The 19,983-nt window shown below is 41.5% G+C and overlaps 1 protein-coding gene across 5 annotated transcripts in view; it reads left to right on the forward strand.

Annotated features, from left to right (window-relative positions):
- Nucleotides 1–19,983, forward strand: part of tenm3 (teneurin transmembrane protein 3) — a 1,636,378-nt gene that overhangs the window by 1,401,796 nt on the left and 214,599 nt on the right. For all 5 annotated transcript variants that reach the window (XM_059974311.1, XM_059974313.1, XM_059974312.1 and 2 more), the window contains 2 exons: nucleotides 2,965–3,063; nucleotides 10,555–10,793. In XM_059974311.1, the coding sequence (XP_059830294.1) occupies nucleotides 2,965–3,063; nucleotides 10,555–10,793 (338 nt within the window). The remainder of the gene's footprint in view (nucleotides 1–2,964; nucleotides 3,064–10,554; nucleotides 10,794–19,983) is intronic.

Raw genomic sequence — 19,983 nt, forward strand, 5'->3', positions numbered from 1 at the left:
CTCCTTCCACCATGCTTCCCATTTGGGATGTGGTTTTGGTGTTGGTATGCTTTTCCCTTTCGCCCCCAAACGTAGCAATGTGCATTTCTGCCAGAAAGTTCAACTTTTGTCTCATCTGTCCATGGAACATTGTCCCAGAAGTGTTGTAGAACATTGTGGCAGTCTTTTGCAAAATTGAGATGTACAGCAATGTTTTTTTTTGGAGAGCAGTGGTTTCCTCTGTGGTGTCCTTCCATGAACACCATTCTTGTTCAGTGTTTTTTTGATATTGGACACATGCACAGACACTTTAGCAAGTTCTAGAGATTTCTGCAATTCTTTTGCTGTTATCCTTGGGTTCTTTTACATTTCCTTCCTCATTGCTCTTGGTGTGATCTGTGCAGGATGCCCACTTCTAGGGAGAGTAGCAACAGTACTGAGTTTTGTTCATTCGTAGACAATTTCTCTTACTATGGACTGAAGAACACTCAGGTCTTTAGAAATTCTTCTGTAGCCTTTTCTTCTAAAGGTCCTCTGAAAGTTGTTTTGATTGAGGCATGGTGCACATAAACAGATCTTTCTTAAGAGCAGGCTCTGTCAGTAACACGACTTGGTGTGTGTCTTTTTATAGAGCAGGGCACCTCAACAACCCCCTCCTCCAATGTCATCTCATTGATTTGAACACCTGAATCAAAGTAGCTTTTGTAGACGGCATTGCCCCAGAGGTTCACGTACTTTTCCCAACAAATATTTGTAATATTGGATCATTTTTCTCCATAACTAAATGAACAAGTATAATTTTTGTCATGTTATTTGTTTAAGTTTGTTCTCTTTACCTTTTCTTAGGACTTATGTGAAGATCTGATCACATTTTAGGTCATATTTATGCAAAAATAAAAAATATTCTATAGCGTTCACGAACTTTCTAGCACCTCTGTATCTAAGAGTTTATAAAATTAGTATCTGCCTCTACTAATACCCCTGGCAGGGTGTTTCACACACCCACTGCTCTCTGTGTAAAGAACTTACCTCTAACATCCCCGCTGTACTTTCCTCCAGTCATCTTAAAATTATGCCCCATTGTAGTAGCCATTTCACCCTGGGAAAAGTTCTCTGGTTATCCACTCTATCTATGCCAAACTGCTCACAATGAGTTTTAATAACCAACAAGTGACGTGACTGATTTGTGTGTTTCCAGTAATAAAAGACAAATCATCAGTATCTATGTGCAGTGAACCTCCAGCAGTGGAGTATTTGCAATCACCTGCACGGTAAATCACATTCAGTGGCATATTGCTGTTTGCTCGACTGCTACGACTTTGAATGGCTATAGAGTTACTGTATGGCCTGATTATGGTATACACACTGACAAACCAAAGGTAAACATGAGTCAGGGAAATCTCCTTGCTTTTCTTTGAATACTCCCAAAGCAATCCACATGAATGTCAGACAAGGCTATCGTTTGTTTCTCAGTTGAATGCTAAATCTTTGGAAATGCAGCATTACCTTTATATAGTACCTGAGCATCATTTTAAATGCGAAATTAATTTGATCCACAACTTTCTGATTCAGAAGTACTCCTGATCATTCAGAGGAGAAAATAATTGAAAAGCCAAACGTTCTCACCAAGATATGATGATTACAAGGAAAACTAAAAACCTTCCTAGTAGTTGTTCCTTGGATGTAATCTGGATTGAAAATGGATTGGCTCAATGTAGCTATTTATGTTATCTACCCCCAAGAGTATACTTACGTGTCTGGGGAACTGGCAGATGTGCATTCACATTCGCTGCTAAAACTTGTAAACAATTCTAAACTTGGCAGATACTGATGAGAATGCAAAGCAGAAAGGCATTGTGGGTTTTATTTTGATGAGTATAGTCATCCATGTTGGGTAATGCGTGAAGGGAAAAGAAACGTAGGGCTGTGGCATCCCATTTAATCACGTGGATCCATCTCTCATGGCCAGATGTTTAGATGCATCACAATAAACTGTCACCATCACTGCCTTTGTGTTTCACTTGACTGAAAAAGTAAGTTTTCTTTTCAGAAACCATGTGAAATATCTAAATAACTGTGGACTCCTTGGACATTTACCTCCATTAACAAAGCTGGCCAGGTGTCTCGGGGGTGGGGGGTAACTATGTCAGGGATAAGTTGTGACTTGTCTTGGCAATTACCAGAACTCCACATATTCTGTTAAAACAAACAGCAAGTTTCATTCTTAATGACCTCACATGTGAGAATGTTGCAATGGCAGGGGATGTTTGCTTTTTTTAAAATCCTGTGGTTGCATCTTTGCTAGCACTATTGGAATGTAACTCATTCAAATGTAGTTTACCTGTTACTTGCTTTTATATACACTCAGTGGTCACTTTATTAGGTACACCTGCTCGTTAATGCAAATATCTAATTAATCCATGCAGCAACTCAATGCATAAATGCATGCGGACATAGTCAAAAGTTCAGTTGTGGTTCAGACCAAACATGAGAACGGGGAGGAAATGTGACTCAGATTTATTTTTTCTTTGACCATGTTGGTGGCAGATGGGGCGGTTTGAGTATATAAGAAACTACTGAATTCCTGGAATTTTTGTGCACAACAGTCTCTAGAGTTTACAGAGAATAATGTGAAAAAACAAAAACATCCAGTGGATGGCAGTTCTGTGGGTGAAAGCTCCTTGTTAATTGAGAGAGTTCAGAGGAGAAAGGCCAGACTGTTTGAAACTGATAGGAGGGTGAAAGTAACTCAAATAACCACGCTCTACCAACAGTGTTGTGCAGACAGGCATTTCTGAAAGCACGGCACGTCAAACCTTAATGTGGATGGGCTACAGCAGCAGAAGACCACACTGGGTTACTCTCCTGTACCTAATAAAGTGGACACTGTGCGCATATCTTGTTCCCTGATTGCTGTTTACGATGCTTATGGTAAATGCTTCCCCTGACTCCTTTAACGTTTTTATATCTCATTTCTACACATAGAAAATTAGCAAAGCAGGCAGTTCTTGAAAATGGGCATGACAACCTAATAGAGATGGATGTATTTACTCCTCCATGTCACGATGGGAGTTACGGGGACGGGTATGTCATTCTGAGAAGCAAAACGAAATACAGAAAAGTGATGCGAGCTGCCAACACAGAATCTTGTAGCATAAAAAGGGGACTAATAGTAAATGCTATTCTTTCTATTGATGAAATATATGACATTTTGAGGCCAAGAGGCCCTTTCTCTGATTTCTCTTAAGTGCAACCAATCTAAATTTCTATTCACGGCAATGTTCTCTTACAAGCCTATAAAGCAAAATCACTCGTCTGACAGCTTAGCAACAACTCATTTTCCATTCAGACAAGCCAGCTTGCCACTGTGCAATAACAATTGGAACTGCTTAGACAGTTCCAGCCTTTTAATTTTAATTACTATCATCAGCTTTCAGAGCATTAAATTCAAACTGAACTGCTTTTATTTCCCTCCTCCCCCCCTTCCTGTTCACAATTTTACATTAAACACTGTGACCAGTGATAGGATTTTGTTTAGTAACTAGGTCAGTACAAAACTTTGGAATCAGGAGAGGGTGCAGCTTACTTGTTACCTCCATGCCGAACGTGATCCTTCAAAACTAAATATTCTTAAAGAAGCATGGATATCATTCATGCTGGATTTCTTTTATGTGATGTATGCTGCATCATTGGGTGTTTCATTGCTAATTTTCATCACCAAATTAAGTTTCCAGGATGAAGGAAGCGCTGGAACAGTGCCTTCACTATTTGTAAACCCAGTACCTTTCAGAAGGGTACAAGATACCCCACGGAAGCTTGCTGTGTTGCTGCCGGGACTGTACACTTTTAACCCTGAGATTTTTTAAAGAGACAGTGACTGATTTACCAGACGTCCTATCTGCCTGCCATGCAGAAACGTGTCTCTACACAAGGTTCTTCCAGCACAACTCTCAGCCCAGTGATGGGAGAGAGAATGATCTTGCTGATTTTTTTTCTCTTAGTCGTTTGAAAGCACCAACCCTTCAGCCTCAGTGCTGCTCCCCACACCCCACTCTACTGCCACCGCAGTGTGATTTCTGCCTTTGTTGCTGATCCCTACATAGATGATCTGCACAGAATGCTATAAAAACGAGAGATTCTGCATATTCTGGAAATTTAGAGTAACACACACAAAATCACTGGAGGAGTTCAGCTGGTCAGGCAGTATCTGTGGAAAGGTACACATGAGGGTGCATCAGATGGGTCTAGCCCCAAAACGTTGACTCTTTATTCCTCTGCATAGATGCGGCCTGAACTGCTGAGTTCCTCCAGCATTTTGCGTTTTACTCCACACAGAATGTGACATATTTCAGCTCTGTATGGTTCAGTTCCGCAGTTGGCATTGTAGTCAGCAGCCTCGCCAATGCCAATGGGGAAATTGCTGCTTCATCGTTCTATCTAGTCATCAAACTGTGACACTGCTACATCTCACAATGGGGAAGACAAAAAAATGAAGACAATAAGTCGCATTTATGTAGTGCCTTTTATGACTGCAGGTGACTTGAATTAAATTTTTGATTCTATGTATTGATATATTGAATGTGATTATCCCTAATAATGCCAGCATTTATTACTCATCCATTGAGAAGCCATTACATACCTTGGGATAAATATTTGATACAATTTCATGGGGCGTTTTGGAGATCAGTTATGTATCATTCACACTGAGTCACCATGAAACCCATAGCAGTTAAGAATGGCAGATTTCCATACCCTGAAGGACATCAATAGGTTTTACCAATAGCTTCTTGGTCATCATTGATTGCAGATGAACTAAGTTCAAGTTCAAGTTCAATTTTTTTGCCATTTAATACATATGTACACAGCTAAATGAAACAACAAATTAAACAATATTAACAATAATATTAGCAGATTAAAATATAATTCTGTAGATAAATAAGTTGACGTAAAGTACATAGACTACATGTAGTTAAATATGTAACATTCTTAACTGCTACTGGCACTGTCACAAATAATATGTAATATGACAGCACACAGCGAGTTCCCACATGGAAACTAATTGGATTGGGAAGAATGTTGACCAGAAGATCGACTGTCTCCTTTCTCTGTGGACTTTCAGATTGGCAGAGTTGCCTTTTTGAGGGAAAAAGAAACAAAGGGAAAAATGCATAAAGCATTCAGGTCACGGACTGCATCTTAACCCACAACTTACTGATTAAGACTTAGCAACTGACCCATAGTGTTATGCAGCTGACAAAGATCCTTTGGCCCAACTCAATCATGCTGACCAAATGCCTAATTCTATTAGCCTGTGTTTGACCCATATCCCTCTAAGTCTCTTCTATCCCATGTGCTTGTCCAAAAGTTTTTTTTAACTTCTTAATTACAGTATACCTGCTGCCTCCATCTTCATGGCAGCTCATTCCATATACCCTTCGCACTCTACATGAAAATCTACTACCTCTCAGCTGCCTTTAAATCTTCACCACCTTTACTTAAACCTATGCCCTCTTATTTTGTCTATCTTATCTATGTGTGACCTCATCCTTCGTAATTTCATTGACCTCTATAGGGTTGTCCCTCAGCCTCCTCTGCTCCAAGGAAAACTGCCCTCAAGTCCAGGCAAACCCTTGTGAATCCTTTCTGCACTCTCTCTTCCTTAATAACATCCTTTCTGTGGTGTGGTGATCACGGCTTAACACGTGTGGTTTAACCATTAATTATTTTTGTATGTATTCTTCCAATTAGGTGCTTACTTTGAGGCATCTGTAGTATTGTGGAAAGGTCTTAGGCACATATATATCGACAGTGTGCCTAAGACTTTTGCACAGTACGGTAGTTGTCAATATGGAGTAGAGAGCAAATTTGTAAATCTGGCAGCAGCAAAGGGTGTTGGGAATATTGAGGGTGGAGTGCCCTGGGAGGGGTGTGGGAAAGATGGCAGAGAGGAAGTGCCAGAGGTGGGGGGAGGTGGCAGGCAAGGTCATTTAATTCCAGACAATTGGTTTATTACAGAATTCCATTACATTACAGAATGCCTCTCTGGTGCTTTCTGCTGCTTCACCTCTCCCTTCCCCTTTTCCCAACCACGATTCCCCTCTCGCTGCCTCCTTCCCACTCTCAGTCCACAGTAGGGACCCATATCAGAATCTGGTTCATCATCACTCACATACGTCATGAATATTGTTTTTTGGCGGCTGCAAAGTGCCATACATAAGATTACTATAGTATTGTGTAAAAAGTCTTAGGCCCTCTAGCTGTGTATTTGTGCCTAAGCCTTTTGCACGGTACTGTGCTCACATACATTTACCATTAATAGTACTTGATTTTCATGATAGATCTTTGCATGAAATTTGCATGATACAAACTTGTACTTAACTGACATCTCTAACTTTGAAAACACTTTACAAAGTATCTCTGAAGCAAATGGGATGTAGATAAAACACATCTGCTTCCCCAATTTTATTTCTTCCTTAAAAACCCTTTAGATCCTCTAAAAACAGATTTGTTGTAACATTCTCTGCCCTTTTTTTTACTCCTTTTGGAATGTTCCTCAGAATAATATTTATTAGTATTTTGCAATATTAAAGGCACTATATAAATGTAAACTTTGTGTAGGAGAAGAGGGAGGAGATGCTGGGGATGGCTGTTGGCTTGATTGAAGAGGAAGATTTTGAGGAACCCCTTAAATGAGGATGAAAAACCAAAATTTTGGCAAAAGGGAGCTGTAAGGACTGATCGTGATGATGGAGCAGTGTTTGTGCAGTGCTACCATTTACAACTGAACCAAACATTTGTAGGTTTTAACCGGAGAAAGTAACCTCAGCCTCCAGAACCTCAGCACATGTACTCCTGTACCTGAAGTTACTGGAATTGCATATTTATCCAAAAGTCTAATTTCCTAGGCTTGCAGACAAGTGATTTTGGACTGATTTATTCACTAATATTATTATAATGGCAAAGCAATTTTAAGGTTGTGGACTAATTACACAAGTAAAAGCTAATTGGAATACATACCAACTTATGTCCTTTAGAAATGAATACATTTGGTTAAATTGCAACCTGGTTTTACCCTGAAGCAGATTTGATCTTAACGTTGTGCATATCTTGTGTCTCAGCTTGCATCATTTTCTATTGTTCATTTTTAATTCCCTGTCCTAAATGTAGCATTTGTTTGCATTAGTGTATCAAAGTAAAGAAAACTGCAATTGAGAATTGCTTAACTTTGCTAATTTTTATTTTGATTCTTTTGTTGTCTGTTACTTTTAATTTCCAGCAGCAAATGACCTCCCCCCCCCCCCATTTTGTGTGGTGTACATATGCTAATGTACCAACTGCATGAAGGTTAAAACAGCTTCCTCGTAGTTATCTGCTCTGCTGCTGTCTTTCATTGCTGTGCCGTATGCTGTAACTTTCATTGCGTGTGCTGTTAACTTGATATAGACAATGTCTGTTGGGATTTGTGCGTAACACCTACTTCTAAACGGAGCTCCCATCAAAGTGAAAGTGAATCTAAAATAAAAACAGATAAGGAAAGCTGCCCATGTGATTTCCCACTCCCAATCCGGCCAGAGGTGAATATAAATTGGTATAAGCATACCATTAAGTAAGCTGCCAAATCAATCAGTGCAAATTAATTCAATCAGTTTGTTCGTGATATAACTATACTGATTATGAACAATTGAAGCTGCTTTCATCCCTGTATTTCATTTGGGTTTGTTAGAGTCAGTTCAGGTAGGAATGACCCTTATCCAAAATCATATCCTCTTTTATATTTATTTATCTGGCCATCTATCTACCTATTTATTTATTAACGCACTGTGTCTTTTGCACATTAGTTGTTTATCAGTCTTTGTCTGTGGTACCCACAGAGCATAGCGGTTATCGCGATGCTATTACACCTCGGGGTATTCCAGAGCTCAGAGTTCATGTCCGGCGAGGCCTGTAAGGGTTTGTATGTCTTCCCTGTGAGCCATGTGTGTTTCCTCCGGGTGCTCCGGTTTCCTCCCACAGTCCAGAGACCTACCAGTTGGTCGGTTAAATGGTGACTTACCTTCTGGTTGGGCCTGTGTTGAGTAGGTGCATCGCTGGGTGGTGTGGCTCAATGGGTTGGATGGGCCTGTTCTGCGCTTTATCTCAAAATAAATAAATTTAATTGAGTTTATCTCCTATTCTCCCTGCCTGACTTCAAGCATAAAGAAAATGTTGGTTATCCATGGGATATTTAGGGCAGGAACATTGGGGAAGTCAGGAATTTTGCTGAAGTACAGAGAAACCCTCCTGCTTTGTGAGCTCTGCGTTTTTATGAATATATTTGTGAAGCTGTCAGTATTGATCGCTGTCACAGAGGGAACAGGGAGGCCCAGGGACACCTCATGAGCTGAGGTATTTATCAGGCTTTACCACTGTCCAGCAGGCCTTCTGATTAAAACTGCACAATAATTCTTAAGCAAATTTATTTGGATGGCCTTGCAAGCTCAGTGATGTGGATAACAGCTCCACAGTCCCCAGCCACTGCAGTGGCATTCTTCTTGTAATGGTTTATGGGTAACGACAGGATCTTTGGAATAGAGGTTGGTCAGGGATTATTGTCAATGACATCAACCTGCGTATCGTTTCTATTTTTTCTTTTCATCATCTTGTGATACAAAGGAGGCCGTGCGGCCCATCACTTTGCAGGAAACTGGAGAAATCCTACCGATCCTCTTCTCCCACTTGCTTCCCGACAATCTGATCACTTCCTCCCCCCACTTGCACAAGGGATAACTGACCTTGCCAATTTATCTTCCTAACGGGATAAACTGGAGCACCCAGAGGGAACCCACATGGTCACGAGGAGACGTGAAAGCGTCACATAGCAGGGTTGGTAATTGAACCTTGGTCACTGGAGTTGTGATACAGCTGCACTACCTGCTGAACCACTGTTGCTGCATTGTGAGGAAAGCTCAGTTTTGAAACAGGCCTTTGGGCCCAGTACATCCTTACCAGCCTCCTCCCATTTCTCCTTACTGCTTATGCATCTTTTCATTGTCTCTAGTGATAGTGAGTTCCACATTACCCCACTCTCTAACAAACTAACAACCAGAACATTTACTTCAAGAAGGAGATAGTTTAGTCCACGAAAATCTGAAAATTTGCTGTAAATCTGAAATAAAACCAATAATTGGATCACCCAGTGGAAAGAGAAGCAGCCAACATTTCGAGTCTGGGACTCTTCAGTTCACTGTGTCTATTCTAGTCAAAATGGCCCGCCACAAACCACAATCCAGCATTCAGATTGCTGCCTCTTCAAGCGCACATTCAAGTAGTTGTAAAATATGTTTCTGGCTCTAAAACCCTTGCAGGACATTTTATATTTTTTGTAGTATGGAGAGCATCTTCACAATATTAATCTTGCCCAGCCCGACTCAGATCTTCACCTCAAGCTTTTGATGAAAATACTGGACTCCCTTATCCACTTTCCTTCCAGCCCAAGTCCGCAACCCTTCTCAGTCGGGAAGGTCAGGTTGTTTGTTAACCTCCATTGGCACTGCCTGACTTGCTGAGATCCTCCCAACATTTTATGTGTGTTACTTGTTAAGATTTCCAGAGTACAGAATTTTGAAGCTCAAAAACTAGGTATTCTGTCACAGTGGATTGCCTCGTTACCTTCAGCCTGCTTGAATGAAAGATGCCATAAGCCCATGTTCTGGCAGACAGCACTAAATTGTTAAATATAAAGGGAGAAGCTGAAGCAGACCATGTAGAAATAGTGGGAAACAAAACTGGTGCATGCACAGCAGATCGCTGAGTTGCCGTCACATCTAATTCAGAGCCCGGCACCAGGTTTTCCACTACCAAGTCCCAGTGTGAGCAATCCTCAGCAAGTGCAAGGGCTCTCAGCAGTGTGGGAGAAAGGCAGTGCAAAAAGAACTGCCTCAACCACTTCAATGGGATCGTACAAAGCTAAAGAAAGAGAGCTAAATGTTCTCTCCACAGTGGTGTTATTTTTCTAAGATCACTGTCTCAGTGCAGATGATGAGTCATTCTGGTCCTCTGGGTACCTGAACCCTGCAGAATAACCTCACAAATTGTTTACCTCACCAAGAGCTGTTCATCTTTATCAACGAAACCTGTTCAATTTGAGCAGTTAAAATAGTGTGCCAAACTAGAGCAGGTGTATTATGGGCAGAAGACTTTCAAATCAGTGCAGGAGATGCATTATAGATTCGAGTCAGAGAGTCATACAGCACAGAAACAGGATCTTCACCCTACCATGACCCTGCTAACTGCCATGTTTATCTCGCCCCATTTACCCACGAAAGCCAAGTTGTTGTTGACTATCTCAGTCTGTCGATTCACACCTTTTATTTGAACTCTCCCCACCTTCTTGGAATGAGTGTTTTATTTGGTGCCACTTACATTTCCCCCTTGGCCATCTTAAGTTCAACACTTGTTTACCCAGTGCACCGCAGCATGCCTGTGCTGTTGATCGTCCTGCTGTAGATCTTGGCGTCTTGTCAGATGCTGCATTTATTGTAGTGCCTCACGGTTTCCAAGCATCTTCCTCTTGACTGTCTCTTTGTCCCCTTTCAGGCATTTCCTTTTCAAGACGGGAACAGGGACTACACCATTGTTCAGCACTGCCTCGCCTGGTTACACCATGGCTTCGAGTGCTGTCTATTCACCGCCGCCACGCCCACTGCCAAGGAACACTCTTTCTAGAAGTGCTTTTAAGTTCAAGAAATCATCCAAGTACTGCAGCTGGAAGTGCACAGCCCTTTGTGCGGTTGGAGTATCGGTTATTCTGGCGGTATTGCTCTCTTATTTCATAGGTAAGTGGTAAAATCGTAAGTTCAACTATGGATTTCTTTAGTTTTCTGTCGGATGTGTACATCATTTCTGAATAGATTGTTGCTACTGTAATGGTAGAGTAGAAATTGCCTCCGAAAGGTTTGACAGTAGCAACCTGGTGAGCTGCCTTTGCCCCCTTGTGGAAGGCAGCCCTCCTCTGCCCGTGGTTCATGTTCGTTGTGAGGGGTCCCTTCTGAATTTAGTTGGTTTTGATGTTTTGCACTCGCCAAGTTGATGAACATCTGTCAGTTCAGGTAGAGACAGGAAGAAAGCATTGTTTTGAAACAAAATTGATCCCATCAGTATATTTTAATATCAGAGTCTGAAATGAATCAAGTTATCATGGATTTGAAGCATTACATCAAAATAAACTCTGGTTTCAGTACAAATCACAAAGCAAATAGAAGCTAAATAAATCATGATGAGATCAAAATATATTTATTATTGCTGTGGTGTACATTTTCAAAGAAAAATATAATTTGGAATGAAAATGATGGATATTGTGTTGTATTTATCACCCTGTCAAATTGTCTGTGCATAAAAGATTCTACAATGTACTTTTTGTGACAATGTGATAATGTTTATAATTCAGAGAGTGAAATAGCAACACTTGATGTCATTGCCCTTGACTGCTGGTGATAAAAATTAATTAGGGGTTTTATCCTTAATTGCTGGTTGTGGACTCATGCTGAACAATGTTCACATGAAGAATGGAGCTGTTTTAACTACTTCATTTTCTTCCTCTTCTGCCCATCACCTCTGCTGGGGCATAGGCTACTAACAGCAGCTCGCCGGAGTCCTCTGTCCTCAGTCAGTCTTTCAAGTTTCCTCAGGTGTAGCCCATCTTCGAAGATCCTTTCTCTCCCATGAATGAGGTCTTTGGAGTTTCTGTAGTGCTGGGTTTTTACAGTTTGCCAGCACAAAACCCAACCCTCCTCCTTTTGCAGCCGGACTTGGGATCGTCCATGTCAGAGTTTTAGCTAATGCTCTCAGGTTGATAGATTCTTGATTGGTCAGGGCATGAAGGAATATGGGGAGAAGGCAGGAGATTGGGGCTGAGAGGAAAATTGGATCAGCCATGATGCAATAGTGCAGCATACTCGATGGGCCAAATGGCCAGCTTCTGCTCCTATATCTTATGATCTTATGGTTCAATTCACAATCTCTGATTGCAAATTCCCAGATTTACTTGAAATTCAAGCCATTTTTAACAGGGAAAATAGCCCCAGAAACCCATAACTGAAACTGAAACATAATAACATGAAGAAGATAAATAGAAAAAATGTTTTCCCATTCTTGAAGCACTGATCTGCTCACCAGTGAAATGAGAGCCTTTCGAAGTTATTACCAAGCTATTTTGCGGATGTTTATGAAGCCAGAATTTGATCCAAAGAGTAATATAAAAAGTTAATGAGTGAACAATGTATGGATTTTCATAGATGTAGGAGCAGAAAAATATCCTTAAAGCGGGGGTTCCCAACACAGACCCCTTGGTTAATGGTAGGGGTCCATAGCATAAAAAAGTTTGGGAACCCCTGCTTTAAAGTAAAAAGCAAATAAGTATAACTGATCAGCAAGCTTGCCCTCATAGGCTAGGTGGTTGTGGTTTAACGTTGCCTCAGATGGAGGGAAGATTCTTCAAAGTGACATCAGATGATATAATAGTTTTGTGTCACATAAGGCCATGAATTTGCATTTTTGATTCTCGTAGTGTTAGCCTGTGTTGGTATTTTCAGGGATTGATGTAACTGTGTTTGAGTACTTGCTCAGTTTTTAGTTTTGAGTACTCCCTAATTCGTGCCCCAGGGGTGAAGCAGAAACAGCTTTTTGTTGATTGATAGAGCTCTCTTCTAATTCTAGTTCACGACTCACCATGGAACTCTCATCCAAAGCAGCATTTATACCTGTATCATCATCAGCATCCTACCATTTTAGCAAGAGACCCACAACCTCCGGTGCCTCTCTTCCCCAATTACTTTCTCTTAGCCTGCTTTGATCCCAAATGCCAATTTGTGATATCCATAGTGCAGAGGAAAAGATTAGCTTTAAGCAGGACATAATAATGGGGTGGGGAGGATGAGGGGAGTGGGTGTAGACCAAAAATTGTTTTTTCTCCATAAAGCAACTACACTCAATTGCAGAGGGCATTTTATGTCTAGAAAAGTATGAAGTGAGGATTCAGCTTTGGTGCCATCATGTCACCAGATATTTTCACTGCAGATTTACAAGATGCTTTGTTGATGCAATTTGGGATGTAGAATAATGAGATACAACACAGCCTAATAGACTCCAGAGCTTTCAGTATTGAATAGGCAGGAGTGAAAATAATTTGCAGAGAAAAGACCAGGTATGGAACCAAATGAAATGTGCTGGAAAGAGTTGAAAGAACCAGAGGGGCTGAATGGCCTTTCATACCCAACAATTGTGAGACTGTTTCAGATTGAGGCACGTGGGATCTGCAGTAACCTGGTAGATTGGATTCAGAATGGGCTTGGCACAGAAGACAGAGGGTCGTGGTGGATGGGAATTACCCTTCAAGGAGGTCTGTGACCAATGATTTCCCACAGAGCTCAGTGCTGGGCTTCTGCTGTGTGTGATATATACAGAAATTACTTGGGTGAAAACATCGATGAGCTGATTAGTTAGTTTGTCAAGGGCACAAAGAAATTGGCAGAATTATGGAGTGTGAGCAAGGTTGTCTAAGGATAAAGCTGAATATAGACCGGCTGGAAATACTGGCAAAGAAATAGCAAATGGAGTTTCGTCCAGTTTGGGAGACTGCAGCTTAGGAGGTTAAATGCAAGTGCAAGTGTACAGGAAATGACCAGATTAAGAGCTTTGATGTACAGAGGGGATCTTGGTGTACAAGTCCATAGTTCCTTGAAAGTAGAAAGGGTGGTTAAAAAAGACCCCAAGTACCTTCGTAATTTGGGACATTGAGAATATAAGTCAGAAAGTTACTGTATTTGGCAGCTGCATAAAGCTTTGATTTGCTTCATTTGCAGCTTTATTTTTTTTAATTTTCAAATACAGTGCAGAACAGGCCCAGCCCAGCAACCCACTTATTTAACCCTAGCCTAATTGCAGGACAATTTACAATGACAAATTAGTCTATTATCTAGTACGTCTTTGGAATGTGGGAGGATACAGGAGTGGCCGGAGGAAATCCACACTTATCACGGAGTACAAGCTCCTTACGAATGGTGTTGGAATTGAACTCTGAACTATGGCACTCTGAGCTGTAAAAACATCACGCTCACCACTATTGTACCAAGGCACCTGCCTAACCTGGTCACCACAGCTGAAAAGTTTTGCAGGTTGTGGAGAGGCTGAAAAGATTATTCAACAGGTTGTTGCCTGGATTTGAGAGTGTCAGCTATATGGAGAGCTAGGGGAAACATGGACTACCGCTGAAGCTATGGGATAGCCTGACAGAACTATATACAATCATGAAGGACATCGATAAGGCAGATAGTCTTTGTCTCTTTTTTTCCATATTAGAAATATCAAGTACGAGAGGGCATTAAGTTTAAGGTGAGAGGAGGGAAAGTTTAAAAGAGATATAAGAGCTTACTTTTGTTTACTCTGAGAATGGCAGTTGATTGAACACAGTGGTGGAAGCAGATAGATTAAGAGGCATTTGGTCGGGCACAAGAACAGACAAAGAATGAAGGGATCTAAACCGCGTGCAGTTTCAATTGGCATCATGGTCATCACACAGATCACAGGCCGAAAGGCCCGTTATTGCCCTGTTCTGTGTTTCCACCGAGTTCAGCTGGGAAAAATCCCAGCCCACTTGATCTGCCCTCATTTTCAGTCTTTCAGTGTAAAAGTGCTTGAAACACTCTGACAAGTCATCACAGTATATCATCATTTGTCAAAACTTGAACTGGATTTTACCTCTGGAATGATAGCACTCAACAGCGTGTCAATGATCTACGTTGCTTTGGAATGTTACAAGGAGATTGGTATGTTTTTCAAGCCTCAGATTCTCAGTAGATATTTACAGATAACTGGAACGGTTTAAATTCTTTTTTCATTAGAGGCTCAGTGTTCTGTCTCACATGGTTGTGCGATCCAGGCATTGAAAGTCTGAGTGACTTTTTGGACTTGTACTTCAATGAACCTCCATGTTTTCTCCCTGAAGAGATCCAAGTATTGAATGACCCTTTCCTTCTACAGTGGCTGCAGCTGTACATCATTATCAATATCACAGTCAGATTTCTTTTGCTTTACTCCAGTGAATTTTAAATCCTTTATCTTGAGTTTATACATTACCAATACTAATCATTCTTTTTGCAACTAAAGACAAAGCAACAGGAAATTTTATTTTCCACATTAAGCCCTATAATGAGATTTGAACCTACGTTCCTCTGAGCCCCTTATTTATTCTGTACAAGAAGATAACCTGGGAAAATTCCAGACAGAATTACGTTATTTTGCACAGGATATGGACATAGCTTACAATGCTAGAGCATATTGTCCAATCTGCACAACCTTTAAACTGAGGAAGCAATTAAAATACAACCACATAGCATTGCCTCTGTCAAGTATTCCAGATTTCCTTCTCTGAAATATATCTGTGAACCAGATGAGTTTTTGTGGTTATTATGAGGTTTGTTTAATTACTTGAACTTAAATTCCCCAGCTGTTGTGGTGGGGTTTGAACTTGCATATCTCTCAGGATCAGTGGCTGGACTTCAAGAAGCTCGTCCCAATTTGCTTCCATGCCTTCCTGTATTTGGTCAATTTGTTCAAAATGACTGAAAGATGCTGAAATTTGCACTGTTTGTCTTACAGCTATTACATTTTGTTTTGGGTCGTTATTAGAGCACAGCATTTTAAACTGCGCTTTATTTTCTTGAGAGACGGCAGACAAGGCCTTGGCTCAACATTGCATTAAAAGGCAACATCCTCGACAGTCCGCGAGCAGGCAGCGTATAATCTGACTCACCAGCTAAGATCTATTTCCTCAAAGAGTTGATGAGGACGATCACTCCCTCAGTAGTGTACTGGAGTTCAAGCCTGGAAAATGTACTTGAGACTCTGGAGTGAGATTTGAACCAGTGATTTTCTCACTGAACATCTGCCTGAAGCTACTTTGATCCCTTCCTATCCCACCTCTAGACTTTAAATATGTCACTGTTACCTGGAGGCTGTTCAGCATCTAACCACAATTGACCAAGCTTCATACTGCCAGCCAAGACATTAGGAAAGCATTGCCCTTATCAACAGAAAACCCTAGGGGGAATAGGTCTTCACTTGTGAGTTAGACTGCACACTGCCCACAACAACCTCAGATCCAAATATCTTTGAGTGACCCTGCTCGATGCTCATGAAGCAACATGCACAGGAAGTTGTCAGAACTGCCCAGTGCATCACCGGCACCAGCCTACCTGCTATCAAGGACATAGAGTATATACAAAAAGACGAGCAATATCATGAAGGATCTCACCCACTCTGCTCCTGGAGTGTTTGCCCCACTCCCATCAGGGAGGAGACTACGTAGCATCCACGCCAGGACCAGCAGACTCCAGAACAGTTGCTTTCCCCAAGCAGTAAGGCTGATCAACACCTCCACTCAGTAACCCATCCCGCCACCACTACTTTATAATTTCCTGTCAGTCCCCTTACGTACAGTCAGTCTTCTGCCAAGCCTCACTTTATTTACATTAATTCAATCATTGTACATAAGTTGTATTTACAGTGGATTGTGGTTAATGGGGACACATCGGGATCAGTCCATTTTGGCCCAATTAAGTAGGTGCCCAAATTAGCTGAAGTCTCATGGAAATAGTTAAAAAGATGTAAAAGAAAGACAAACTACTATTGAACTGAGTAACAAATTATGTATTTAAATGAAATACAGAACAAGTTCGAGCACTATTAATACTACTAGAGTACTATAAGACTGCATTTTAGCTTCTAGTAGTTATCAACGGAGGAATTCATCTGACTCACTCTTTTAATTGACTTAAAGGAGCAGAATCAGTTAGGACACTGAGTGTAGGCAGTGGACAGCCTTAATGCAAAGCTATTGATGATTGTACTTCCAAATCTTCATTTTCATTGTAACCTTCGCGATGATGCTCATACCTTCAAATTCTTCGTAGTCCCTAACTGGTTGAAATAATAAAGTCATTTCATTTTCACTCCTGCCCATTTCTGACATCTCTAAGCCTGAATGCTCGAAATCACGGTCAGCAAATTAGTTCTGAATAGTTGTACTGCTTACTGCTGGCCAACTTTCAGTGACAATAATCACTGCTTTTTAACATAAACACACTCAACTGACATTATTTACAAACTGCTCGTTTATTCGTGTCCTCCACAATTAAGCAGCATAGTGTCCCAATTAAGTTAAGGGAATCCCAGCTATTTTCTTGAATAGTTTTTGTATTTTAAGAGTTGCCCTAAATAAGTGGTTGCCCTGATTAACCAATGGCCCAATTAACTGAAACCCAGCGTATTATTTTTTTAATTAATGTCTTCCCTATTTTTTAAAATGTTTTATGCTACATTTTATTCTCCTTTACACTCGTGTACTGGAAATTAAACTAAACAATCTTGAATCTTGTACTCAACAAGTCAGGAGACATCTTTGGAGGGCAATAAACATTCAAAGTTTTGGGCCATTCATTAGGACTGGAAAGGAAGGGGGCAGAACCTAGAATAAGAAGGTGGAAAGAATAAAAGAAGTTCAAGCTGGCAGGAGATAGGTGAAACCAGTTGAAGGGGAAAGTGGGTGGGTGGGGAACGGGGGGCCTAAAGTCAGAAGCTGGATGGTGATAGGTGGAAGAGGTAAGGGGTTGAATAAGAAGTAATCTGATAGGAGGGGAGAATAGAGGAAGGGAGAAAGGGGAAGGAGGAGGGGCACTGGAGTGAGGTAATGGGCAGATGAGGAAAAGAGAAGGGTTGAGAGAGGATCCAGAATGTGGAGTGGATAAAGAGAGAAGAAGTAGGGGAGCGATATTATCAGACATTAGAGACATCAGTGTTCATGCTGTCTGGTTGTAGGCTAGTCAGATGGGTTTAGTCCTCCAACCTGAGTTTGGCATCGTGTCAGCAGAGGAGGCCATGGATAGGCATGTCAGAATGGGATTGGGAAGTTGAATTGAAGTGGGTGGCCACTGGGAAACCCTGCCTTTGACAGTGTGCAGACTAAAGGCGCTTGATGAAGTGGCACCCCAATCTGCGTTGGTTCTCAGGAGATGATGCGGAAGCATCGTACCCTTGTGGAACCTGGATGGAGTGGGTGCTCAGAACAAAGCGATACATTCTGATGTTATGCTCATAATGGCTAATAGCAGAGGACATCCAATTACGGTGAGTGGAGAAAGGTTTGTGGAGATGTCAGACGTAGAGTTTTTACGCAGAGAATGGTAAATGCCTGGAAGGCACTACCAGAATTGCTAAGAATAGGCACATGGATAAAGGAAAATGGAAAGCTATGGCTGTGTAGGAGGGAAGGGTTAGATTAATCATAGAGTCTGTAAAAAGGTCAGCACAGCATAGTGTGTCAAAGGGCCTGTCCTATGCTGTACTGTTCTATGTTCTTTCTTCTAATTGCAAGCTTGGCAGCAGAGCATGGGGTGCGATTTACAGTTTTACCGGTAATTATGCACCATAATTGACAATCTACACTCCATTATCTCCGCTGCAGTGGGCTTGGCTGGTCAGCTGATCATAAAACATGGTCATTTTTCTCTCCAAATGGAAGTGTTCACTTTAATGCTCTGCTGAGCACAACCTGCAGTTGCCTCAGATCTCTAGAGCCTCATCTTCTGGAATTTTTGTCATGTTTGACATTTGCAAAATAGCTCAGCATTAGCATAAGAACATCATTTGGTTGTCCAGGAACATGACCCTGCTGAACTTTCTAACAACAAGTGAACGTCAGACATCTAACCAATTATTATTTCTAAAGAGTCTCTGTCACGCGTCGGTCCCATTTGCATTTTGAAAATGTTGCCACACCGTGTCTTTAACATCTTCAGCTGCATTGGCATCTGCGTTTCTGGTTACACTATGTGGCAAAACGAATTGCCCTGCCTTTATAGAAATTAGATTTTATTGTGTATATGTTTTATGTACCTCATTAAGTCATACAGCACAGAAATGGGTCTTTCAGCCTATCAAGCCCACCCAATTAAAACATCCCTGAAGAAGGTGGCAGAGTTTGTCACTGAAGCGATGGTTATAATTGATACTTGTACCTGGCTGGAAGCCCGAGAAGAGTTTATTTGTACCCTACTTCCAGCTTTTTTTCTCCCCACATTTATTTATTGGTGTGGGACAGGCCTCTCCGGCCCTTTGAGCTGTGCCACCCGGCAATTCCCCCCCCCCCCCCCACCCCCTAATTTAAACCTGGCCTAATTCCTCATTGCAGGACAATTTGCAATGACCAATTGACCTCTTTGGACTGTGGGTGGAACCCACACAGACACCTGGAGAACATGTCAACTCCTTGCAGACAGCGGCAAGAATTGAACCTGGGGCACTGGTACTGTGAAGTGTTGTGCTAACCTCTACACTACTGTGTTGTCACAAAGAGTGGATGCTTCCTGTGGTGGGGAACTCTCGGACTAAAGGACACAGCCTCAGAGTACAAGGATGTCCATTTAGAGCAGAAGTGAGAAGGAATTTCTTCAGCCAAAGGGTGTTGAATCTGTGGAATTCATTGCCAAAGATGACCGTGGTGGTCAGGTTACTGGATATATTTAATGTGGAAGTTGATATGTTCTTGATTAGTAAGAGTGTGAAAGGTCATGTGTAAAAGGCAGGAGAATAAGATTGTGAGGGATAAGAAATCAGTCATGATGGAATGGTGGAACAGACTTGATGGGCTGAATGGCCTAATTCTGTTCCTATGTCTATGGTCTTAGTCCATCAACTCCCTCTGCACTACGCAACCCAGGTTCTACCACTCTCTTTTGCAGTAGGGGCAATTTACAGCACCCAGTTCCCTGCACAACTTTGGGTCATGGGATGGTGGGGTATGGGGTCATAGGGAGAACCTGTAAACTCCTCACGGACAGCACCTGCGATCAGAATTGAATGTTCCTTAAGCAGTGAAGCCACAGCTCAGCTAAGTGTGCTACTGCACTGCCCTGTCAAGTTAACCCAGTGTACATTGCTCAAGCAATCATTTCTGGGTGAAGTGGCTCCAAC

This window comes from Hypanus sabinus, chromosome 7 (genome assembly GCF_030144855.1).
Source record: "Hypanus sabinus isolate sHypSab1 chromosome 7, sHypSab1.hap1, whole genome shotgun sequence".
Lineage (NCBI taxonomy): Eukaryota > Metazoa > Chordata > Chondrichthyes > Myliobatiformes > Dasyatidae > Hypanus > Hypanus sabinus.